At 31.5% G+C, this 26,285-nt stretch overlaps 1 protein-coding gene and 2 long non-coding RNA genes across 5 annotated transcripts in view; 1 reads left to right on the forward strand and 2 right to left on the reverse strand.

Annotated features, from left to right (window-relative positions):
- Nucleotides 1–5,175: 5,175 nt before the first annotated feature.
- LOC126736942 (uncharacterized) lies at nucleotides 5,176–6,157 on the reverse strand. Its single transcript, XR_007660833.1, has 2 exons — nucleotides 5,486–6,157; nucleotides 5,176–5,424 (listed from the first exon to the last, which is right to left on the reverse strand). It is a non-coding gene; the product is annotated as an uncharacterized LOC126736942 (long non-coding RNA).
- A 41-nt stretch (nucleotides 6,158–6,198) lies between these two features.
- The window catches only part of LOC126736935 (anaphase-promoting complex subunit 11), a 39,784-nt gene continuing 19,697 nt past the window's right edge, over nucleotides 6,199–26,285 (forward strand). The window contains exon 1 of one of the 3 annotated variants that reach the window (XM_050441600.1): nucleotides 6,199–6,514. Coding sequence is in view for 2 of the 3 variants with exons in the window: in XM_050441598.1 (XP_050297555.1) it covers nucleotides 6,505–6,514 (10 nt within the window). In the remaining variant the exon portion in view is untranslated. The remainder of the gene's footprint in view (nucleotides 6,515–26,285) is intronic. The other 2 variants (XM_050441598.1, XM_050441599.1) reach the window with 2 other exon arrangements.
- LOC126736948 (uncharacterized) lies at nucleotides 6,812–7,984 on the reverse strand. The gene is made up of 2 exons (XR_007660839.1): nucleotides 7,249–7,984; nucleotides 6,812–7,121 (listed from the first exon to the last, which is right to left on the reverse strand). It is a non-coding gene; the product is annotated as an uncharacterized LOC126736948 (long non-coding RNA).

The following is a 26,285-nucleotide window of genomic DNA, read 5'->3' on the forward strand; positions in this document are numbered from 1 at the left end:
CTAATCTATTAATCTGTGGCAAGTTCATGATATCCGCAGATGACACCACAATACTGTGGCGGGCTTTACACCTAGTCTACCTTCATACGATCATTCCGGAGGATCTCTAGTTAGTGAAAACTTGGTGCAATTCTAATGTGCTAATCCAACAAAGACAAAATTGATATCTTTTAAGTGTAGTCTTTCAAATGTTATTCTAGCTGACAATTCAATTAAGAATAAACCGGGCGGCAAATTTCTTGAAATTTTCATCGGTAAGGAGCTCAAATTTCACACATACATGAATATTCTTGCCAATAAATTAACATCTGGATTTGACTGAACTTTGCTCTCAGGATCAGTATTTAGGAACTTGGCTCAAGGATTGGCAAAATAGTTTATTAATCTTTATTTAAATCCGATTTCGATGGTATTGCCTTCTGAGGATACTCCAGCAGTTATATTCTTTAAATGTTGTTTGAAAAGATCTAGAGCTTTTCCCTAAATCTTTTTTTCCCTACTACCCTATAGCAGCCTCACTATAGGTTTAAGACAAGGTGGCTTGGCCGTAGTAGGTTGAGCAATGAAAGACTACTGGGTGTAGAACTCAATATTTCTTTATCCACAAAAATTAACAACTATTTATATCAATCTTAAGATAACATAGCGGTTATAACTATACCCGCTTGGACGTATTTGGTTAATACCATTTAGGAACGGTAAGTACCGATAGACCGCTTGGAATCGGTTATAGTAAGTTGCTGGTATAGTCTGCATTAGTTCGGGTACAAAAATTGAAATTGAAATAATAAAAGATGGAACAGTAAAAGACACTATACATAGGACTCTGTAGTGTTCAACTAGTTGTTTAACATTATATTTTATAGTAATAAATTGCTTTTTAATAACAAAATGATATAGAATTGGCTTGTTTTCCTTTTACTCAATAGTTAACTATTTTATAGTATCTATATTAGTACTACCTTGATCACAAATAGTTCTTCATATTATATCAATGGTGTATCTATGTATGTCTTAGATTACATGACTAAATTATTTTAAATACTTCGTTAAAACGCGCGGTTGCCAAGTCTCTTCTGGAACTTTAAAGAATATTTTCCCTGGATATATAAATAGACATATATAAATTACATTAAACAAAAAGATATTAAAAAAAAAACTCAAAATAGTTAAAAACTATCTTGAAATATATAAATGTTGAGTGCCTTTCAAAACCAAAACAATGATTTATGAAAGTTGTACTTTTACAATGAGAGTGTTATTTATTAATGATGAGTTCCAATCGCCGAAAATTGGTGGATTTTTTAGTGAACCATGGAGTGTTGGTAGGATCTACCAACTGTAACACATGAACAAACGTTCGGGGCATACGGGGGCGTAAGCCTCCTGTGTGCTGAACGGGTTGGGATGGGATGGATTGGATTGGGTTGGGTTGATATTTTTTACCCCAACCAGCACCTCTATTCATTCCCGGGTTCCGGAAGCTTGTAGGGTAAAAAAAACACACAAAAACCCTTTTTTTTAAAGTAGCGCGATAGTTTTGTGTTCTATAAAGACACTAAAAAAGGCCTATACAGAATTTTTCTTATAGTAGTAAAATAACACAAACACCATTTTGTAAACTGTAACTCAACATTGTTTTGATTTGCCCAGAATTGAAATATTGGAGAGTATAGCTTGAAGCGTTCTTAGAGATGGTAATTGGAAAAAGTGCCTTAAATACTTGTAAGGCTGCGTTTAAGAAGTGAGAGGATAAAGACTTCATCGTTCACTGAGCACCTGCGAACAAAAGGTGAACGATTTCCATTTAGCAATTCGGAGTGAATGAATTCTGTACTTACTTCATTAAGATTTTCTTCTATAAACTGAAACTTTTCATAATTATAAAGAAAGTTTAAAGAAGCAATATATGCTCTTTCATTTTTCAGAAGTAAGCTCAATTTAGATAACTCGCTCGTGTTAGATTTATCGACATTATACATTGCTTTTTAGTGAATAACAACAATTTCCTGCTCACGAGCTAAGCTATCTTTTGAAAAGCCAGTTTTAGTAAGAATGCCTTTTTATTCTCTAAAAGTAAAGAATATTTATCAATTTTTTTTTTAAATATTGAAATAAAGCCTGATAGTATAATATTAATTCAACTCGACATCCAACTGCCAATAGAACAGTCAACGCCGCTGACTGTTCTATTGGGTCTTATGGAGGTTTTGTATCATATATTAATTTTTTTCTATCGTATTGACGTATTATATATTTCAGCAAAAGTATTAAACTATGAGGCAGTTCCAAACGATGCGTCAATGACGTCATGTATTACGAAAAAATGTAAGCCGATTTTCAGCGTGGAACGGTTTTTAGTTGGTATTTACCAATGCGTTTCTGCCATTCTGGTTTTAACCAAAATAGGGGAAAACGTGGCGTCACGGATCAGCTGTTTGGCGTTTGGTATTTACCAATTATTACCCGGTTTTGGACGGAGAAAAATAAATACCAATTAGTATTAAAATTATCAAGAACAAGTAGTAGTTAAGGTTGAGGACCTTGAAACGACAAGCAATTTGCTTGATGGTACCACAGATGTATATTTTGTAAGTATGTTGATGTATATTTTGTATTTGAAGAAATTTTATGTACCTATTTTAGAAATTTTATATTATGTTATATGTGTTACGCATAGATATTTTATATTCTTTTCAATTATTTGATAGTAAAGTGTTTAGTCTACTTAGTAAAAAAAAGTTAAATTAAAGGAGAGAATATTTAAAATCAATTCTGGCAATAAGGCGTTTTTACCCATGCAAATTTACATGACCATTATACATAATTTATTTTAGATCCAATAAAAGCACAATAGTTTATTCGAGAAAAAAGAGTGGGCAAGGCTCCGAAAAATCAAAAAATTCGACTTCATTTTTTAATCAAACAGAAAAGAAAAAACAAAAACAATAAACATACCCAAGTAACAATTTAGGTTCTAAAAAGGTTATAAATAACTCCTAGAACCTGTTTAAGAAAAATTATTGATTATGCTATTAAGCACAAACAACGTTATTTATTAGCCCGCATAACCTCCTGTAGTAAAAAAAGGCCCAGCCCTAAAGAGGTTGTCGTTGCCAATAGGCCCTGGCCAATTTGAAACCAGATCGCATATCACAGAACCTATATCGAACCCGAAGATGCCTAAAAGTAACCTGTGTAGAACCTGAAAGCTTTTACGCCTACCTGTTTACAACCTTTTAGCAAAGTCCTTTTAGACTTTTAGGTGGTTATATAGGGTGGTTATATAGCCTGTTCGCCGGATTTTGGCATTTCAGATACATATTGCCAAGTATTAAAATTTTGCCATTTAGTTTTAAATATGGTGTTTCAGAGGTACCAAAGTATAGAAATCTGACCTTATAGTTTTAAATATGAAACAGCCAGGATAAAAATAAGACAACGCCAAAATAAGAAGCAATTGCGACATTTTCAGTATGACTTTATTTTAGAAAAAAATATATTATACTGGAATAGATGGCCGATTTTCATTGCGCACACCAGTTTCTTGAAAAAGTTGGGTGTAATTTAACTGTAAAACACGCGTGCCTTTGATATCTTACAAATTAAACATTATTTAGTGCCAATAAAAAAATAAAAAATTATTATATTTTTATTTCTGACATGCTTGAGTGATAATTAAATGCTCCAGTGTCTTTATATATTATCTAAATTGCTTACATATTACATTATTTTTGCCTGTATTTGAATAGCTTATAAAAATGGAAGAATTACATTTTTTCTTTAAAATGGACGCCTAGCAGGGTATGCTTTTAAGCTGCTATAATAACTTAAGTAAGTATCAAAAGCTATGTCGTAGGACAAAAGGCTTAAAAAAATGCCAGTGGGTTTTAAAAAAAGCTAAAACAGGGCTAATTAGCATCTTCCAGGACTTCTAGGCTACTTTTAATAACCAAAGTCTGGGAGAATTTCAATAAATGGCTTTTAGGCATTTAGTAGGATCTATGGCATTATTTATTACTACGCGGGTCTTCATTATTGCAATTCAGTTTGCGTTTGGTTTTGGTGGTTCCAGTTACTGTGAAAATAAAAGTGTGATTTTTTTATCGTTCAAATTGCATACAGGGCTGTATTTAGGTACATAAAAAGGTAAGTTCATGTTAGTTCATATAATAAAGATAGGCAAAGTGTTTTTGATAAAGATAAATACAGATTGTTGCAAGTTTAGAGGTTATGAGTACCAAATCATTTTTCTTTTAACACACCCATGCAATATTTCAATTCAAAGTATATTAGCACCACAAAAAAATTGAAGAAATATAATGATTGTAAGATTGTATGTATTTCCAGTAAATTAATACGATGTGAATCCCCGAAAATCAACACTGTCAGATGTTATTTGCTGCCAACAATCGACGACAACCAACCTAATGCGAGGCGATCCGGTGTTGCCATGTCTTATTGCTAAAGAACCGTTTATACTTAATATTAACGCTAACGCTATGGGATCGTTTAAATTTTTGAATAACGTTCGGATTCACGCTTATTCGTGCTGTTGAGGATAAACGTCACGAATAAGTCGTGAACGTTCACAACACTAGTCATAAAAAATTACATTTTTTATTTAATTTTACTCTTTTTTAATGGGTTTTGACTTTTTAAAGTTAAAAAAAAAGCTTCAACAATAAACGTAATTTATGTTTAGATTTATATTCTTTATAAATTTTGGATTTTTTTTTTAGTAAATTTAATAAATACAAAAATATAATACAGCAGATTTTTAAATATATAAAACTTAAAAATTGTATAGTATTGGACTTCATATTTTGGTATGTTTTTGGTTACTGTGAGCAATTATACCTACCTTAATCCTTGTATTAACACTATATTTTTGTCTTTGTAATAGTATTTTAGATTGAATTAAGTTGATTAGGTACTGGAAAACCTATTGGATCAAGCTTTAACCTAAGCAATATTTTTTTTAGAAAATGCCGTTTAAAGTGGTCCAAACTATAGAACGGGGAACGATATGTATATCAGCAGTCGATTTGTCAATATTGACCTCCCGCAATATCCCGTAAATTTATTTTACATGGAGTAGCCGGAGGTTCTAGGGTCCTTCGGAAACTTGACCTCTGTATTTTTATTTAAAATTTTTAAAAGATCTTTAATGGCAACGTGTCTAATGTTATATTTCAGTGCGCAATCTTTTAAATCTTGACTAAAATCAAATTTCTTAAAGTCATCAATTTCATCATCTTCATTCCAATCCATCGATGAACTCGGTTGTTCTGAAGTCAGTTTTTCTGTTAAGCCACTGGTACTGGCATCGTGAATATCTGATTCTAGAGGATCAGGTTCAATGCCAAGACCGCCATCAGTTAAATTACGAGAATTATCTTCTTCCGGTGTATCTATTGCAAACTAAATTTTTTTTTACGTTATAATTTACCAAAATTGTCAATATTTTATTTGTCATATTTACCTGACCAGTTGTAATTCGTTGGAAATTTCGCTTCACTTTTCTTTTAAAATTACCACTTCTTACAATTTTGTGCCAAGACATCCCTGTATTCTAAGAATAAATGACGTAGGATCTAATAGTCGCGACCGTCCCCAAACTGTGTTTTATTGTGACTAGTTGGTTAAACCTTATCCCATAAAGTTATCTTATTATCCATATGACTTTTAGCAAGTCCTTTAGGTGTTAAAAAATGCTATAATTTCCGGAATAGGCCGTATAAAGTGCCAAATAGTTAGGCGATTGATTCAAGACCATATGATTCTAAATAGGTAATTTTAATGCTAAAATCGTTCTATATTGGAATTTTGATTGCCAAATTAATGCTGAAATATAACCTCTCCAAAACTTTATTATCTCAAAACCATCAAGCCCTCGTTTATGGCCATAACAACGTTATTGTTGATATTTGACTAGAACTAATTAGAATTTTAATTTACCTAAGGTTCCTAGTTCCTATTAGCACAAAATTTAACCTAAATAGTTCCATCAAGCAAGCCAATGACTATTGGAGAACCTCGGTGCGGCTAAAAGGCAACTTTATAAACCAACTGCTTGAGAAAATGTTACTTGGGTAAACTCTTTGATTCCTAATAACCGATTCATTTCAGCGACTGTTTCTTTAGATCTGATCAGAATTTTAGTGATCAGAAGTGATGTGGGAACAATACGTCACACTTACCTGTCAAAGTTGTCAACCAAAAGAGTAATCGCAGTTCTTACCAATTCAACGCTGAAAATCGGCTCATTTCTATCCGGTTCTACAGTATTCCTGAAAAAAAATGCGAATTGGAACAGCTGACATATGACTTTTTGACATTTGATTCGCGCCATAAAGATGTAAAAGGTAGTAAAGCAGGGGTAGACGGCTGACGAGTAACGGGCGATCGGCTTTATTGTTTTATTTAGGCACAAGCCTTTAAAACAAAAATTTCACAAAATTTGCAGACGATTGTCCAGCTTTCTTTTGGTGCTGGGATTTTATGGTATCAGGTACAGTACAGTAGAATTACAATAATAATAATAATTTTAAGTTTTCAAATTATTTTTGACCCTTGTTTATTTGTCATTTTACTTATTTATTATATATTTACTTGTTTATTAAGTGTCAAGAAGCCATTAGCAAAAAGTTCCTTTAATTTGTGTTTTATTAAACTTTGTAGAGATTTATCCGAATTTAATTTCTCATATTTTATTTTTGTATAATTATCATAGTTTTTTAGTTGGGTTTTCTTGCTGATAGTGGTGTAGCCTGTGTAAGTAGGTATTATAGGGCTCAAAACTCTGGTACATTGAATGTTTTTATTTATTTACTATGCAAGGTACAAACAGGGCTTTCCCCAAGTAGTACAATAAAATAAAAGTAATATGTCAGAAAGATGACCTACGGTTAACGTTTCATACTTAAGGTACACAGAATGTAATATTATATTATATCGTATTAAATAATGCGGACTACACTAAAATTATAAGATACCTAAAATTTATATGGTGCAGTCACTATATTGAATGTCCTAAAATGCTTTTAACAGCATAGAACTTCACCATTTTGAAGGATGGCTCCAATGGACCATGGGGTCCGGTAAAGTTAAAGGGACATCTAAAAACCGATTTTTTTTTGAAAATTTTTACATAGAATGTTGAGTGTGGTCAAAATATTGATAAAAAAGTGAGGATGATTGGAAAAAATACAAAATTTTGGAAATTATGAAGGTTTTTCTACATACGTTAAATACATATTATTGCCAACTTGCACAAGGTTTTTTAGCTCTTGATTTTGCTATAGTTAAAAAATATATATATTGGGGCAATTTTGGAACTTTTTGGGGGTTATTATTGTAAATTTATATAATTTTTTATCGCTTTATACCCCTTTTAATTACATAATTTGTAAATTACACACAAGAAAAATAAAACAACAACCTTATTGACAAAAATGGCAGTGGCTTCACTACGTCCCCAGTAGTATTTTTTGGTTTTGCCTGGAACACTTTTTAGTTGGAGGGGTTGGCTGTGGACTCAATTTTAGATAATAAAGACATAATATAGTTAGATTTTATATTACATGAACAAAACACATTTATCAGGTGTTAAAAAATAGTTATTATTAATTTAATTGAGGGGGAGCCCCGCGTGTTTGTGCCTATAATTCCCATTTTCTAACTATTATCCCATTCCCTAAGTAGGGCTCAAACAACTACCTAACCCACTATTTAGCGCCAACCCAAGGTTCCAATCGCTTTTTGCAATCCCAACTCCACATGTGCGCCAACCACACAGTCCCATGTGCACATGTGGTTACCTCCCTGTGGAACTGAAAATATTTCTGATCGTCTATTCAATCTGGAAGGCACCCTAAGTTTAAAAAGAGACAATAACTTGGGACAATCTATAGTAGCGTTTAAAACCTTATGCATAAAACATAAGTCGAGTAATGTTCTTCGTGACTCTAATGTGGGTAAGTTCAGGTTATCCCTGACCCACTGACAGTAATATTCCTGTCTCCTGTAACCATATCTAAAAGCAGCCACCCTTAAAAATTGATTTTGAGTTTTTTCAATCTGCTCAATGTAGCAGTTATATGACAGGGACCATACAATTGAGCCATACTCCAAGATAGGCCTAACAAGAGAGCAATAAAGTAATCTAAAAGTAAGCAAAGACAAATCAGTTGTAGACCGTTGGATAAAACCCAGCATTTTCATTGCCCTACCAGTCACCTGATGTGACTTTTAAAAGACAACCTGGAGTCAATAAATATTCCTAAGTCAGAAACCTCTGTTTTGACACCAATTGCTACATTATTTATTTTATAAAGAAAAGCAATAGGGTTACTTTGCTTAAAAAAAGTAATCTTATGGCACTTATTGATATTAAGGGACATTATATTCAAGTGGCACCAATCAAAGAACAAATTAAGGTCTTTTTGGAGGAACACAGCATCAGAAAGGGATGTGATAAGCCTAAATAGCTTCACATCATCAGCAAACATTAGCACACAACAATTTTCAAGTTTCCAAACTAAATCAATCAAAAAGAGGCAAAACAAAACAGGGCCCGAGTGAGAGCCCTGTGGCACCCCAGATGGCACCAAAATTTCAGAGGAACATGTACCTCCAAGATTAACAATCCGGGTTCTACCTCTGATAAATCCCAAAATCCACTGAAGAAGAGGCCCCACAATACCTAAAGCCCTAAGCTTCTGCACGAGTACCCCATGGTTAACCCAGATCAAAAGCTTTGGAAAAATCTGTATATATTGAGTCAACCTGAAGTCCCTTCTCCAAGCAGCGGTAGAGGTAGTTGACATACAGCACCAAATTAGCATCAGTAGATCTGCCTTTTATAAATCCAAATTGCTTAGGATTAAATAAAGATTTAAAACCCCAGGCAATCCTATGACTGACCAGGTGGTCAAGCAGCTTTGGCAACTCAGATTGGTTACACACAGCCCAATAATTGGAAATTTCATTTCTACTACCAGATTGAAAAATGGGTTTTAGAAAACTTCTCTTCCAGAGAGTGGGATAAGAACCAGTACCTAGAGATTTGTTAAAAATGAACAGTATTGGTTTCATAAGAACACAAACATATGATTATATAAATAAACAAATACTTACCTATAATGAGACAGGACAGAAAATTACGATATGCGTACTAGTACAGTAGCCACTCCCAATAAATATGTGACATTTTGACATTTTTTTTTATTTATGAATAAATCTGTATTTACATATTTGATATTCCTAATTTGCGTGTGGAAATTTGTGTTTATCACTTAAAGAAGTGATGTAAATCCTTCTTGTTGTCTAAAGTTGCAGAATTTTGTTACTTAAGGCTTTAAATTTAAATTAATAGCATATATAGGCTGGCTTTTGCCGATGATTTGAAGCTATATTTAAATGTATATGGTTTGGAGGATTGTGTTTTTCTTCAGAACTGTCTAAATACATTGGAGGTATGGTGCGCTGTTAACAGGTTAGGCTTGAATGCGGCTAAGTGTAGTGTGGTCAGTTACTCTAGATCAAAAACACCCTTAAATTTTAATTACTTTATTAATGATACTATTTTGAGTAGATTAGAGCAAATTACTGATCTTGGTATAACCTTTGACTCTGAATTTACATTCGTTCCACACTTCAATAACATAGTCAAGTCAGCCCTGAGAAGGCTTGGGTTCATAATTAAAAGTTCTCAGAGTTTTACTTTGGAGTCTACATTAAAACTGCTTTTCTGTTGCTTTGTGAGATCAAAACTGGAGATTGGCTGCATTATATGGAACCCACTCTATCAGAATCATGTTGGTCTTCTTGAACCTGTTCAGCGTAGATTTGCTAAGTTTTTGGCCTTCAGACAGGATGGCATATATCTGGTAAGAGGGTTTGATCATCGGCAACTATTGGAACGCTTCAATCTACATCCATTACATCTCAGAAGAAGGATCTTCTCTGTAAAATTCCTGTCTCGGTTATTGAATGGATTTGATAGTCCTGTACTTATTTCTGGTGTACGTGTCATAGTGCCTAGGCTTAATGCTAGACATCCCCTAACATTCTTTCTGCCAAGGCCTCATACTAACATCCTGTTGAAATCGCCACTATATACAATATGCGCTATATTTAATCCGATCTGTCACATGTGCGATATAAATTTCTCTCCGGTTCATGTGATTGTCGATATCTTGGTGGATCATTACTCTTGGGATTAAGACCCATGTGTTTAAGTTATAGGTAGTAGGTATATTGCAGTTAATTTAATTTAATTTTGTTGAATATGTGATTATCTTGTTAAACTTTTATAATTGGGTTTTTATATCATATTAATAGTTATTTGTTCTAATTTTTTGGATGACTTTTGAGAATGTGAATTTACTTTTTTTCTTTTCTTTTCATTCTTTTAGGTTTGTTTGTGTGTGTTTTTTGTTACTATAGTTTTCATTGTTTTGCAACTGTTTCCTGTTATTGGGCAAGTTGCCTGTTGGAAATAAAGGCTTATTATTATATAATTAAATGTCATTTAATGCGCATGTAAATAAGATCTGTCAACAGTCATATTATAAATTAAAGTCATTATATGAATTTAAGGATATTTTGCCTGCTGGTACAAAAAAAATCCTTACAGAGAGTTTAGTGCTTAGTATTGCTGGATACTTAAATATTATATACGGTCCTTTTTTAACTGAACAAAATAAATATAAAATCCAGAAAATTCAAAATTCCTGTGTAAGATTTACTAGAAATTTGCCTTGGAGGGCTCATGTGAAGATTTTACTTCATCAAAGAAGATTTTTGGGTATAAGCTGCACTGTACGTAAATTACTTAATTTTCATGAACCAGAGTATCTGTCAGAATTCCTTATTCAAACAGGAGATACACATACTGTAAATATTTGCTATAAAAGCACACTGGCAATCCCCCAGCATAAGATTGAATTTCTGAAAAGTTCTTTCATATATACTTCTGCCTTTATTTACAATGGCCTACCTGCAGAAATTAAAGATTTAGGCATGGCCTGTTTTAAGTCTAAATTTAAAAAAAATAAGTCTAAATTTTCGGAGACTGCTGATATTTTAATACTGGTGTAACTCTGATTCTGGTATGGTACTCTGAATCATTTTTGTTTACGTTTTTATTTTTAAGAAAATTGTACTAGGTCCTTTTATTATTTATTGTGGTGGTTATTAAAACACGCCTAGCGGTACTTTTCACCTTTGTATATATATAGAATAGATGTAACTTATTTGTTGCATACAATAAAGATTATTTTAATTTTTAATTAAACCTATTTATTTATATGACTTAATTTTTTTCTTATGGGCTTATTTATCAAGTGATTTAAAAAATAATTAAATCAAATTATTGGGAAAAAGAAACCGCTTTTTAAAAGATGTTGTTCTCAATAATGTGCTATTTAAAAAAATTAAGTAAATACCAAAATTAATGGTTTGGACATTTTAAATAGACATGTAAAAGATTTAAATCATAAAATTTAACGAACAGTATTTTTCTGTCATTACTTGATTAAAAATTGAAACTTTCAATGCATTCATGGCACCCTATTTAAAAATTTAAAAAAGTTATTTTTTCTATGCTTTGATTATTTATATTCAAAAGATGCTCTTATAATAATTCTATCAATATACCAAATTTCATTTATTTTTCTTGAATAGTAAAATAATTGTTGTCTTTTTCCTGGTATCATTTATTTAGTCAAAAACTAATACAAGTTCAAGTCAAGTCAAAAAAAGCTTTATTGTCATAAGACATGGATCTTCTTGAAAAAGCTAATATAAATTATCCTAGTTCAAAAACTTAATTTTATAGAAATAGCACTACTTACAAACTATAAAAGTAGACTTAACACACATACATATATTAGATATAAATAAAAGATATAAAATAACTAGACAAAAAACAAAACATGGAATTAAAATATAATGGGGTAAAATACAATATAAAAAACATAAATATATAAACAGTGCACATAACATATTATCAGACAATTGCAACTAGAACTTACTAACATGTTTAAAATCTTAAAATAAAGAATAGTAAGAACATTGAAAACTATCACAATCAAATTCATTTAAACTATAATAGGGTCTACCAGCTAGCAATCTTACTTTTAACTTTATTTCTAAGCATTTTTAGGGAAGTAATGGCAGACAAGTTATTTGGTAGATGATTGTAGATCTTAGTGCTTTGGTAAATAATTCAGGTATGAATCATTGTCGCGGTTGCGAAAATAATTAATCTATATAGAATTAAAATGCCTTGATTTTTAAACAAGGGCTTACAGTGTTGTGCCCTACTGGCTGCGCCGCAAATGTATCGTATGGCTCTTTTCTGCAACACCAAAAGTGACTCCATGAGGCCCTGACCAGAGAACCCCCAAAAACAAAGACCATATCTCAACCTTGATTCTATTAAGGCAATAAAATTAAAAAAAAAACACAATAACAACAAATAGAGGGCTTTTGACATGGAATCAAACACTGAGGCGTATATCCAATACCAAATTTAAACCTTTTATCCCCTGATGATGGAGACCACTGTGTCCTAAACATGTAGGGAATTTTAAATAATTAAATGCTTAATAAATAAGTGAAGGAAGACCGCAGGATTTTCATTTCACCTTAACCTTCTGACTCCACTGCAAGTATGGACTTATTTCTCTACAATTTTGAAATTATTTGGTATCCTTAGGTTACCTTTAGCTCTTGCTCTTGTATTTTGGTTGTGATTTATTTGGTTTTTAATAATATCATGGTTGTGAATGTGTGAATAAATTAATGTTATATATTATAAAGTTCTTATGTTGGTGATTTGTTCAATAAATAGATATTCTGCAGGGTAATGTTTTGGCTTGTTGTATATAATTTTTAAAAAATATAATAATAATAATAATAAATTGTCTTTACTTAACAAACCTTGCAAATTACAGTATTTGCCTGAACAGGCAAAGATTAGCTAAAAGTTACTCTTTATCTCTTAACCTATCCACTTTAAAAAACTAAAATTACTACAAAGTAAAACATCAGTTAAGTAACAATTAAATAAATTAAATTAACTGATCTTTATAGAATCTTCAATAACAATAAATGGTATCATGAAAATTAGGCCTAAAACGATTAAATAGAATCACAGCTTGATAGGTGAAAGAAGTTCAAACATTGATGTAGTGTGACGTGGCATTGAAACTATATTTTACCTTATATTACGACTATGAACCTCAGTTCTGTAATTCACCTTTTCACACATATGCTTATGTACAATATTTAGTTTATGTGATGCATTATTGTACAAGCCTCTCCATACCAAAATGCCACAACTCTAAATTGACTCAGTTAACGATTTATAAATGGTAATAAGTTGTTTTGATTTTAAGAATGTTCTGATAATATAAAATTTGTAAATTAACTTTTTAAGTCTATTTGCTAGATATTCAGTATGTATAGTCTGTGAAACTTCCTTTATTTGATAATTATTTTCGAAAGATATGAATAATCCAGTCTCTTTACCCTAGTGAGAGAAAAGGTAATATAATATGTTTTTGCTACATTCAGACTTAATTTATAAGTTTCCAACTAATTTTTTATTTTATTCAGGTCTTCTATAGCATACTGTTTTGATTGATTCCAACTCAAACCATTATAAAGTAAAGAAGAGTCATCTGCATATGAGATAATAGTTCCATTTGTTAGTTTAATATGATGAAGAGAATTTAGTTAATTTCTAAACAAAATTGGACAGAGTACGGGACCTTGTGGCACTTCTATTTTTATAATTTCACCATTGCTTAACGAAAAATTCAGAAAAAAATTAATTGAAGGCCTTAGCTAGGTCAGTGAAAACACCAAGACATTTTCTGTTATTGTTCAAGTGGCTAGTTATATCAGTTTTTACCAGTTATATCAGTTTATCAAGTAAGTTCGGGTAGAGCATCTATAGTACTATGACCTGATAAAAACCCATATGGTTTATCTGATATAATATTATTCCTATTTAGGATATAATTTGGCTAATTGGATGGTAATTGCCTATAACATTTGAATATTGTGAATAGGGGTAACAACTGATATTTTAAAACGAGATGATACTTGCCCTGTTTCATAAAATTTTATTATTATGCGGAGTAGAGGTTCAAGAATTTCAACTTGGGTTTTTTTTAATTAGTGTAACAGATATATCACTAATACCTGAACAACTTCTGTTTTTGAGATTTTGAATATATTTAATTAGTTCATTTTTAGTAACTGGAGATAAAAACATAACCGACTTTTAAGTTTTTTTGAACACCTACGATATTGTGGGGTTTAACGAATACATTTAATATGATTCAATTATTAATATCAGGAGTGCTCTATTTCTCACACCAATATTATTTTCATATTGAAATTTAAAACCTAGCGGCCTTTTTTTTGTGATTTATTAATTAAATAAATATTTGTTGATTTATTTATTTTATTTTTGCGTTTATTTTTGTATTTTTCGTGGACAATTCCCATGAATAAAAAAAGGAGATTTTACATACGTGTAACATACAATTTTTTTTCTACTACCGAACATTAAAAAGAAATAAAAAATACCAAATTGCTTTATGCACCAGTGCATACAAAAAATACTTCACACACTGGTGTGTAAAAAAGTATTATAGCTATTCTCGAATTAAGAACAAGTTTTAAACAAAGTATAATAAAATTAGGCAGGATATTGAAAAGAAGAAAGGGGCTCAGAGATCAATAGATATTAAACTTCAGCTCCTGGATATATTAAAAAAATACCTCAAGTTACACCTCAAGTAAATTATTGTATTTAAGACTTATTCAACTTACATTAAATTAAATATAACGTTCGGTATCGTTAAAGGTTTAAGTTTATGTTCCGTTTAAATGCTTGAATAAGTTTATTTTCTTCTTTTTAATATTTGAGGGTATGGGAGTATTTTATAAATTTATTTTTACATAATACTCAACAGAATAGATGAGTATTATGTAAAAATAAAAACTTATTAAAAACTACTAAAAACTAATTATCGAATTGGCCATCCTAGTGGCCTAGCACCTACAATTGACCTATTGACCTACGATTTATATTTTTTATATATTAGGCAAGCAGACTTAAAAATAAACAAGGAACACAAGGTCTTTTTTAAATAGGGGTCTACATGAGTCCTGGGGACATTTATGACACATATATATAATGACTCTTTTTTTCAAAACAAACACAGAGTTAAAATGTCTGTGACTACAAAAATGCCATGCAATTGCTACACAATACTATGCAAAATGGTATTCTGTACTATAGATGACTTTCAATCAAAGAAAAATATATCAATTTTGCAGATTCCTATCCCAGTTCATTTGAAACCACTCTAACAACATAACATCCTCTAGCCAGTTTTTGCCTCAATGCTAATATAGGGTCACAAAACTTCAGTTTATCATCAGTAACAATTCCAAGAAATCTGTTAAAATTATTCACTTCCAATTCTTTGTTGTGAATCATTAGCTACTCTGAACATACAAACTTAAAACTTAACAATTTAGCCTTATCTTTATTTAAAGACAACAGATTACAGTTAAACACCACTGTTTTATTAATAAATCTTACAGAAATAGTTCTTGTGCTTTTATTATTGTCTGCCCATAAGATGGTGGTGTCATCTGCGAATATAGTGAAGAATCCTTTTATCTGAAGAGACGCCAGGTTATTTATATACAATAGAATTAAAATGGCACCGAGAACCGAACCCTGTGGAACTCCATGGCTCACTACACAAAGTTCAGACAAAGTGCCATTTGACCAAACAGACTGTTTAACAAAAAAGATTGAAACCATTCTAGAGCAACTCCACTAAACCCATATCTAGAAAGCTTACCTAGCAGTATTCCATGGTTGACACAGCCTTTAGAGAAATCACAGAACACGTTAGTTTGCTGCAGCAAACTAACCATTATTCAAGCTCAAATATAACCTCTCCAGGAATGAAAACATGCAGTGAGTGCTGCATGTGCATGTGCGCTCAAAACTCTCGAAAACCAAATTGACATTCATTTAATAGGTTATTTTTAGTTAGGAAAGCTACCATTCTTATTATGGCCAGTTTCTCAATAACCTGGCAGGGCAAAAGTGAAATTGGTCTGTCACAGGGGAAAGATTACTTTCTAGGAAACATTGATGTATCAAAAGAAACATTTCTAGCATAATATACCTTTGAGCTCATTGCTTGATCAGGATAACTCTACAAAACTCTGATGGACAGTCCATCAATCCCAGATGTTTTTTTTTTATTTCGTTCAACAGTTTCTTGATTTCATATAGATCATTTAAAGATTTATTTGATTTTTAAGTCATGCTGATACTGAGCAGTAGAACTGATTAAAATTATCTTCATTGATTGGAAATTCACTTGTCTTTGAGGAATTACCCCTTAGTTCATTTAAATTAATCCAGGTTTCCTTTGCTTTATTGTGTGGTTTATTGACTCTATAATAAAGTTGCTTAACATTTTATATTGTTTTGCTATAAATCCGTCTTTATGTATTAAAATAAGTATGAAACCAGGGATTAGTGATATATTTTCTTAAAGTGTGTAGAAATCTTAAATTAGTTAATGAGGTTTTAAGATCATGTGTAATCCATGGTTTCTTAGGCTTTATTTTTTTCTTTTTTATCGGAAAATTCTTATAGAAAATACTCAAATCAAAATCACTTAACTGTTTAAGAGAAACAAGAATGATACACCACCATCCAACCAATATTATTGCATACTAAAATTAGCATCGCTATAGGCTTTTTTTTCCATATTTATTTTCGGTACGCTAACTCTAGCCAGAATTGACTCATGAAGAGAACCTAGAAGGAATAACCTGGACAACACAATTTAGCTCAGAGACCAAATCTGAACAGATGTAATCAATTAATGTTTGGGAGCATGTGATTCTTGTTGGTTGTTCAATAACCATAAGAAGAGAAGCCAGCAGATTTTTTAGACTATCAGATTCATGTGAATATGATAGATAATCAATATTAAGATCGCTACAAACGATTAGCTTTACTCCTACTGGAAATAGTGTCAAAAACGTTTCAAAGAGTATAAGAAACTCCCCAATTTTATATATGGGAGGACGATGAATACATATAATTTAAAAGTTAAGAGCTTTTACATAAACTACAGAAAATTGAAATCAATTCATCAGCATAAAGATGAGGAGAGCAATGGTTAGAAAGGTACCTGCTTAGAAAGGCACGACGCAAACCTGCTTAGAAAGGTACGACGTATATAATGAAAAGAATAATGGTCCTAAAATAGTACCCTGATTAATAACAACTGCTTCAGACTTTTCTCTACATCGAACAAAACCACTACAAAATAAATAGTTTCAGAACCATAAAATTGTTTGTTCAGAAAAATCATAGTAAGAGAGCTTAGCCAGCAGGATTTCATGATTTATAAGATGAAATGCTTTGCTAAAGTCTAATAGGACCAAATAGGACACTTTTGACTGGTCAATATTCTTAGAAATTTCATTTGTTACATTACAAACAGCTGTTGCTCTACTGGGGCCTTTTTTGAAACCAGACTGTTGATGGCAATGTATTTTTGGCAACAATGAAATAACTGATCATGTCATGAACTAGTTCAAACATTTTTGCAATAATTGGCAATAGAGAAATTTGACGTAGATCACTGTGACTTGCAACTTTAGCAGTCTTTGGCGATGGCTTAATAATATGGACCTTCCACACATGAGGAAATATTCCTTTAGATTTGATAAGCCTTCTCCCTTCAAACTGCAAATGAATTCTTTAAGTCTAAATAGTGTTGCTTATGAGCAGGATTTTTGGTTTTGTTATATTCGTTTAAAGCTTTGTTTTTTTAGGTTATTATTTCTTTAATAGTACTTGTTATATAGGGCTTTAATTTACGTTTTATTGAGCGCGTTTTTAAAGCAGCATGCCTATTAAATATGTCAGTTGACTATTAAAGCAGTTTATCCTATCATTTATATCATTCATCAAGTAAAATTATATTATTTAAATCTGTAGAACGCATTTCAAATCAAAAATATCTTTGTTAAAAAAAAAACAATTTTGTTAACAGTTTTGGGAGCATTAATCTCCATTTAACATTTCTTTAGTTCACTTAGTTACAACTCTAGTTACAACTCTAGTTGGCTCTAAAATAATCTATATTTAAATCTAAACAACTGTAAAATTGATTGGATATATCTAGTTTCAGACGGTCTATTAAAAAATTAATATTTAAATCACCTAACATTATTACATGATCATAAAGGGGAGAAAGGCTTGGTAAAATTACTTCTACAGAACTCAAACTCTTATTGTTTACCAATGGTGGCCTATATAATATTCCTACTAAAGTTTTCTTACTTCTGAGGGTAACCTCAATTTATAATTGCTCTATTAAATTATCTCCTACTAAAGATACATCAACTACTGAGGCTCTCAAATTATGTAACACATAGACCAATACCACCTCCCCAAGTGACTCTGTCACTGAGAAAGAAGTTCCATATTCCATTGATGTTCACATGCTGATCAGGGCAATCTGGATGTAACCATGTTTTTGAAATACCAAAGATATGCCATTGTTCTTCCAGAAGCAAATCTTTAATATCGGAAAATGATTGCATGAGTGATGTAATATTGACATGGCAACACCCAAGTTACTTATTTTCAGGCTCCTTAATCGTTGCGTCCCAGTACTGGTTGTCGTTTCCTGAAAAAACCTCGTTGTTGCTGAGAAAAATTTTTTCTATGGAAAACATATGGGTTTATGATAATGTCCTGCGGCCATAATGCGGAATTAAAACATTTCTGAAAACAACCTGGTTCATCAAACACTTTAAAAGAAGCGAAATAATGCGCTGTTGATGTAAGTTTTTCACATGTCATTGCAAAACAAAAAGTCAGAATATTGTTTTCTTTCAAATGATCCTTAAGTTGATCCTCAGTAGTATCCAGATGGAGATTATTTATGTAAAACCATGATTATTTTGTAGCTGCTGCTAACCTGTTTTGATCTTTGCTTGGGCCTTTATAAGTTGGATTTCTGCCTAAAATATGATTTTGATTATGTAAATTACTCTGTAAACTATCCATTTATGCTTTATTAGCAGCTTCAGACAGAGAAGAGTCACGTAATTTAGGGTTCTCTTAATTTAGGGTCTGGGTGGATTATTACACACGAATCTAACTAATTTCTTATTTGAGTCCTTAATAACATTGTCCAGATTATATAACTGTTCCACAATAAATGTACCTTGGTTGAGCAACTCAGCTTTCAGATTAGATTGGAACGAGCATTCTATTTGCGTTATCCTTAAGTATGTCAAATCTTCATCTTCCTCCCTACACAGATCCACAAGGTTCTTAGCAGCATCACCAGTTTTATCAGGAAGTTTATTGTTAACTAGTTTTTTAAGATTAGCAGCTTCTATTTCCTAAGATTCTTGCAATCACACTGTTGCCTTAGTGATTTGACCTCAGATTCCAGGCTATTAATTCTATCAATTACTGATGGTAATTTTTTGAACACTTTACTACAATTCGGACAAACGTGAAGCAAGAAACGACTATGGAATCACTCGTAAATAGATGCCTTAACCCCAGAGCAATTACACGCTCACATTACAATATTTAACAAGAGTATTCTTCTCTTCCCTTTGTATGTATGGCTTGTTGCATGTAAAGCACTTTTCCAATTTAAGAAGTAATAACCTTATGTAAAGACTCTGCATAAAATAAAATAAGGATAACTCAATAACGTTACGTTAAAATAACGTTATGCAAAAAACTGTTGTAAATTCCAAATTCCTGATAGTATACATTTCTCTGGTGGCAAACAATGGCTTATTATATTCAGCAGCAAATATATTATATTATAATAATTTTCTTCTGCCACTTTTCTTCCTTAATTTAAGTCACACAAGAACTTGATTGGCAAAAAAATAGCTTGTATCTTAACCCACAGATCGATGGAAAATAAAAATCAAATTATTAAGATATGGCCAGGTAAAAATGCAAAATACATGTACTTAGGTATTCACTGTTTCACTTAAAACATATTGGTTTGTCTGCTGGTATGCACAGGAGCATACAAGTTGAGTAATGATACCATTGGACAGTTTATTTCATTAATTATTACTTTGTGACCAAACCTCATGGCTAACCTATTGCAATATTTACAATTTTCAGTTTGTAAGTCAATGTTGAGTTTTCAATATTTCATTTATACGTGAGGAAGTTTATACATTTATGATGAAATCTTTCAATTTTTTTTATATGAACTACATAATAAGGTAACCACACTAAACAGCAGTAGCTCCTAACCAGAGAAATATAATAAAATTTTTATTTTATATTAGAAATTATAATTTTTATTTATTTAGAAAATTATTATTTATATTAGAAAATATAATTTTTTTGAAGTTTCTAGATCTAACAATGAATCCCAATATTTTAAAAACCATTTACATGACCCATATTATCAGTGAACCTAAATTTAGAATCAAATAACACAAAGATCTTTTATGAGATTTACCTTTATCATCTCAACATTATTCACTTTATATCAAAATTTAAGATGGTTTGTCTTTCTTATTATAATCTTATGTTATAATTGTAGATCAGAAATATCTGCCTGCAGTTCTTTACAGTGATTTTCATTACTCATACATTACACTCATACATCCATTTTAGAGGATATCCACTGAGAGGTAGCTTCTCTCTCTCTTGATGGATAGCCACCTATTTTCACAGTTTTTCATTGTCAATTTTAGAATAGTATTAAAATGAATATAGGTAAAAAGCTTAAAATTAAAATAGAAAGTACTAAGTAAAATTAAGATAAAAAGTAAAAGACACCGTAAGTGTGTGTCTGTTGGTGTAGAACAGACACACACTTATCAAAATATCAATATACAGGGTGTCCATTTAATATCGCGGTGCTCGATTGCTTTTTTTATACAGGGTGATCAAAATCGTTACCTTAATAATTAATAATCGTTAATAAATAAAATTTATTGTTAAAAGAAGAGTGACTGATGATATATTTTTCATAGGCATTACGACACTTGCGCAATGGTTTTGCGAATTTGCGAATGACAAGCGCTTTGTCACTCGGTTCAATTCCATTTCGAACACGTTTTAGTAAGAATAAGGTGAACAGTTATAATAACCACAATAAAATACTAGTAGTATTAATCCCTGAAGCTTATCTCATTTAAAAATAAGATTTTTTTTCTTACAAGTAAAAAGTTGGCCATAATTCATTTATTCTTTGTTGTGTGACGTATGCCAATTATAATGTTTACTTATTATTCATCTTAAGTAAATTTGTGTCAAAATGAATTACTCTTGGCGAGAATTAGTAAATATGATTTACGTTATCGGTGAATGCCTTGGGAAGTATTTTTTGGCTTCAAGGATTTATTAGGAAAAATTTCGTAAAAACCGACATCCTGATGATATGTGCAGAGTTACATCAAGAACTTGAAAATGATTTTGAAAAAAGAAATGGAAAAATTACTTTTTGTCAATGGGCACAAAATCAAGCAGCAGAAAACGAGATTTTTTTATGAGAATTAATGCTTCTGGATTTTTACTTATCGGGAAGTGTAAGAAGCTACTAGGGAAGATACGGTGGAGCGTATACAAGAGTCTTTTAGACGTATTACGCCTTCCACGCTTCGTGTAGTTTGAAGGTGTTTCACACGTACGACTGATTTGTGTTTGGCGCAGAACGGTGGACATTTTGAGCAATTTTTATGATCGAACTTATTTATAATGTTTCTGAATTAATGTTGTTAATGTTTTTGGTGAATCCTTGATGGGAGTGATATTTATTGTTCTTGTGGCATTTTCCTATGGAAAATTTCTGCAGTGTAAGTCTGTGTTTGTTTTACTCTAATTTTCGGATTTTCTACAACCCACTTGGTAAATGCCAATTTGATTTCTTCATTTAAAACTGTTTTTGTACTAGTTTGTTTTTTATACTCTACGGTTCCAGTATGCTCCAATAATTCTCAAATAAAATTAAATGTTGTAATGCCTTTCCTTTAAGAACAAATTTTGAGAAAACAGTTAAGAGATAATGGCAAATTTATTGATACCAAATTAAAGATAAAAGAATGTTCTATCAAAACGAATGATTAGATACAGGGTGTTATATTTAAAAAAATTGCGTTAAATTGAATTGAAAATATCATTATTTCAGTAACGATTTTGATCACTCCGTAGAAAAATAAATAAATTTTGGAATTTCGAAAGGTAAAATCAACTTAACCAAGGACTCTACGTAGATATTTCAAAAAAAATTAAAAGCGTCGGTGATAAATATTAATATTTAAGTGAAACATTGATTTTCTTGAAAATTTCTTTTAATTGTTAATAACTAGGCAACGTCGCATTTTAGGGCTAAAGAGGGAGTCAAATGAGATTTCCATTTCAGAGAAAAAATATAGGCGGTTCCATTAAAAAAAATATATATATGTACCACGCTTTTTGGGGACACCCTGTATCTATCAACCAAACCAATTTTAAAAAGTAGCCCCTCTAACTCAATTAATATTCCCCCTATTAAAGATTTTTCCATTTTCAAGATTAAACAGCAATCGAGTGCCGCAATATTAAATGGAGATCCTGTATAAAAAAAAATGGGAACAATACAGGCAGTTAAAGCCAAACAGATATTGGCCAGTATCTGTTTGGATTTAACTGCCTGTATCCTTCTATCTTCTTAATTTCATAGGGCAATGCACCGTATATCTTAACACACATAGTATGGACTCCTTTCATACATGGTTGTCTTTTGTCTAGGTGCTGCAAAATCGACTCCACTCGGCGACACTCGAAAATCGCGTCCACATATTGCTCATACAATTCTTTTTTGAATAACAAATATTCAAAAAAGTCAAAAAATCTGTCAAAAAAAAATTAAAGTTTTTTATTATCTCTCCATGGAATCCCCATAACATACCATAGGACCCTAATATGTGTCGCAAGATATTGTGATCAACATTGTCAAAGGCTTTTTTAAAATCAAAATAAATGATGTCAACCTAGACCTTATAATCTAAGCCATGAGCAACATCTTGAAGAAATTGTCATATTTGTTTGGCAAGATCGTCCCTTACAAAAACCATGCTGATTTTCTGAAATTATATTGTAAAAGCTTGCCATCAATTTATCTTTCACAATTGCTTCAAATATTTAGACTGAATATTGGCCTGTAATTTGTAATTTGCTACCTTATATGCTACCTCTTCCTTTAAGTTAAGTAATGGTGTTATATTGGCTATCTTTAGCTTTATCTACCTTTAGATCAATAATCTTTTTAAAAACTATATTACTATTATCTTCGATATCTGAAATGCATTGATTAAAATTACATTTGGCGTTTTCAGCTAATAGCAGAAAGCAGAAAAGAATTATCAACTGCCAAGTTATATACAGACTGAAAAGAGTCACAGTTTCCAAATTTTATTTGCTTAGGGTATATACCACATTACATCTTGATTTTACAAAGGACCAGAAGTAAATGTAAAAAAATGTTTTGTGAGTTTAATAGTTTTTTTGTGAAAAAAGGAAATTTTATATTCTGTAAACAAATAAAACCCGCCTACCATACCATTCACATCCTGTATGTTCATTGCAGCATATTCCAGTCAACACTTTCGAAATAATTATTTAGATGTTTTTAATATGCTTTTTGAAAGTTATAGTTTTAAGTGATCATCCTCCAAATTCAGGGAGAAATCACTTTGGCAAGGTTATTTCCAAAGATGGGTGGAGTTCATCAATTTTTGAAAGTGGTTATTTATTGATTTACTTTAGTTATACCATAAGACTAAAAGTTGGTTTTTCTTACTTATGGAATCTTTATAAATTTAGCAGAGCCTTATCAGATGTCCAATAATCCTACATTTTCAATTAGTTGGCTGACAAATCTCCGAGTTAAAACTTTTATAACTATTTTATTTTATAGTTCCCTCCGTCAATAATCTATTTTATGGTTTCTGTCATTATCAAAGATGCCACCTTTGATAACATCATCATCAAAGGTAAACCCTTTCAGTACCACCTATTGGTGATAACCAATTAACAACAGTGACTACTTATTCTACATTTTATTGAGTGCATATCCAATTGCAACTATTATTAAAATTTAAAGTTAGTTTATTTACAGTTGCCTTAAAGATCAGGTATAAGCTAAAGGGCAGTTGCTAAATTATTTTATAATTTTTTATTAATTATTATCCAAACACTACATTTTTGATAAAGCTATAAAAGTAAGGAAACATTTAATAAAAAACTAGTGTTAAAGGTTTGCAAAGCAAAAAACTAAAATAACATATATTTCACCGACTTTTTTTGTATGAACAAAATAAAAATTAAATTATCTTATAAACAATACAAATCTTATCTATAAAGCTAAAATGATAAATGAAAGTATACAATAAAGGAACAAAATACTTATATCTAAATTAGTGCATATTAAAACATGAATCTCTAATGAATTGTCAAAAATGTGTTTTTTATTTTTAAAAACAGGTAAATTTAATTTTTGAAAATTATTTTAGGATTCCATTAAATATGTTTAACAATAGGCGCATGCTGCATTACTTAAAACTAAAACAATTTTAATGAAAGTATCTTTGTTCTGCCATAGTGCATAGAAACAATTCCTTAACATGACTATTAATTTGTTGCCAGCAATTCTTCAACTTCTATATCTGATACTGATTCTATATTGTAAGAAATGGTCCATACTACATCAAGGTAATTAGGTATTGAAAGAACTAAGGTTTCATAATGCAGTTTTTAACAGAGCTTGGTAAGATATTCCCGGAATTCATAAATTGATTTTAATTCGTAATATGCCCTCTGGCAGATGCTCTTAACATAAGTATTAAAGTTTAGTTTGGAATCCATTATCAAACCAAGAGTCTTAACTTCGTAGGACCATTCGACTTTGATGCTTGGTGACATCAATGACATTAAATGTGTAAAGTAGAGAAATCAATATCAGAATGTGAGTAGAGAATTGGTTTTTTGTGGATTAATCAGCAAAGAATTATCTTACCCAACTAGAGATACTAGTTAAATCCAGGTTTATGTTTGATATCATGAATGCAAGAATGTGGTGATGGCATATAAATCTGAAGATTATCTGCATGCATATGATATTTGCAATATTTAATGTTGTTAACCATGTCAGATGTGAATAGAGTGAAAAGAAGTAGCCCAAGAATAGAGCGCTGTGAGACACTTCTCCGCACAATCCTCCTATCCGAGCTTAAATCCTCGCCACCCTCCAATATTCTGACAATATTGCCGCTCGTAAAGGTAACTCCTAAACCAGCGTTGTGCCTGAATGTTGTATTGATCTAGTTTAGCTATTAAAAGATCCTGATTTAAAGAGTCAAACGACTTTGTCATGTCAATCATAACAGCCAGATTTCTGATCCTTATCAAAAGTACTTGCAATATCGTTGGTAATCTTTAGGAGTGCCATGACACAACTGTGATTTGGACAGAAGCCTGATAGAAATTTGGGAATTATATTTTTGATCTGGTGATGGTCTTTTTTAGGTTTGTTGTGAGTGGGGCACCTTGTGTGCTTCCACTGCAACCCTAGGTCTATTGTGGCTTGCCCTGAAGATATTCTGTTATTTGGCCCCTGATTACTTTTTCCAAGATCTTTAATGCGGCAGGAACTTTGGCCCCAGTTGATTAAGACTTGTTAGATCACCAACCTTGGCCAAGGAAGTCACCAATGCCAGAAAAATGTCAGTTTCCAAGGAAACATTTATAATTTTGACTAATGGCTTGACACAATAAGGAAAAGTACATTTTAGCAGGGTAATTGATATTCCATCAACTCCCATGACATTACTTTTAATAGCTCCTATAATTTGCATGATTTCCCTTTATTGGATATTTTCCCACCGCCATTTTGATTTTTTTTTTAATGAACATCATTTCCGAATTCAGCTACCTTGAAAACTTTCAGGTATGTATATTTCAACAAGATTTTCTGGCGTTTAGGGGTTTTGGTGCGTTATTTAGGATTTTCTACCACTGTGCTCCAGCAGCAATATCTTTGTCGATTCTTTGTCTTTGTCGAATATCAAGATCGATTTGTATATTTTCGTTAGCAGGCTTGATATATTTTCAAATATCTGTTCTCGTCCGATCTTTATCCTGGTCGGCATACGCATAGCTGGGTTTAGAG

This window comes from Anthonomus grandis, chromosome 5 (assembly GCF_022605725.1).
Source record: "Anthonomus grandis grandis chromosome 5, icAntGran1.3, whole genome shotgun sequence".
NCBI lineage: Eukaryota > Metazoa > Arthropoda > Insecta > Coleoptera > Curculionidae > Anthonomus > Anthonomus grandis.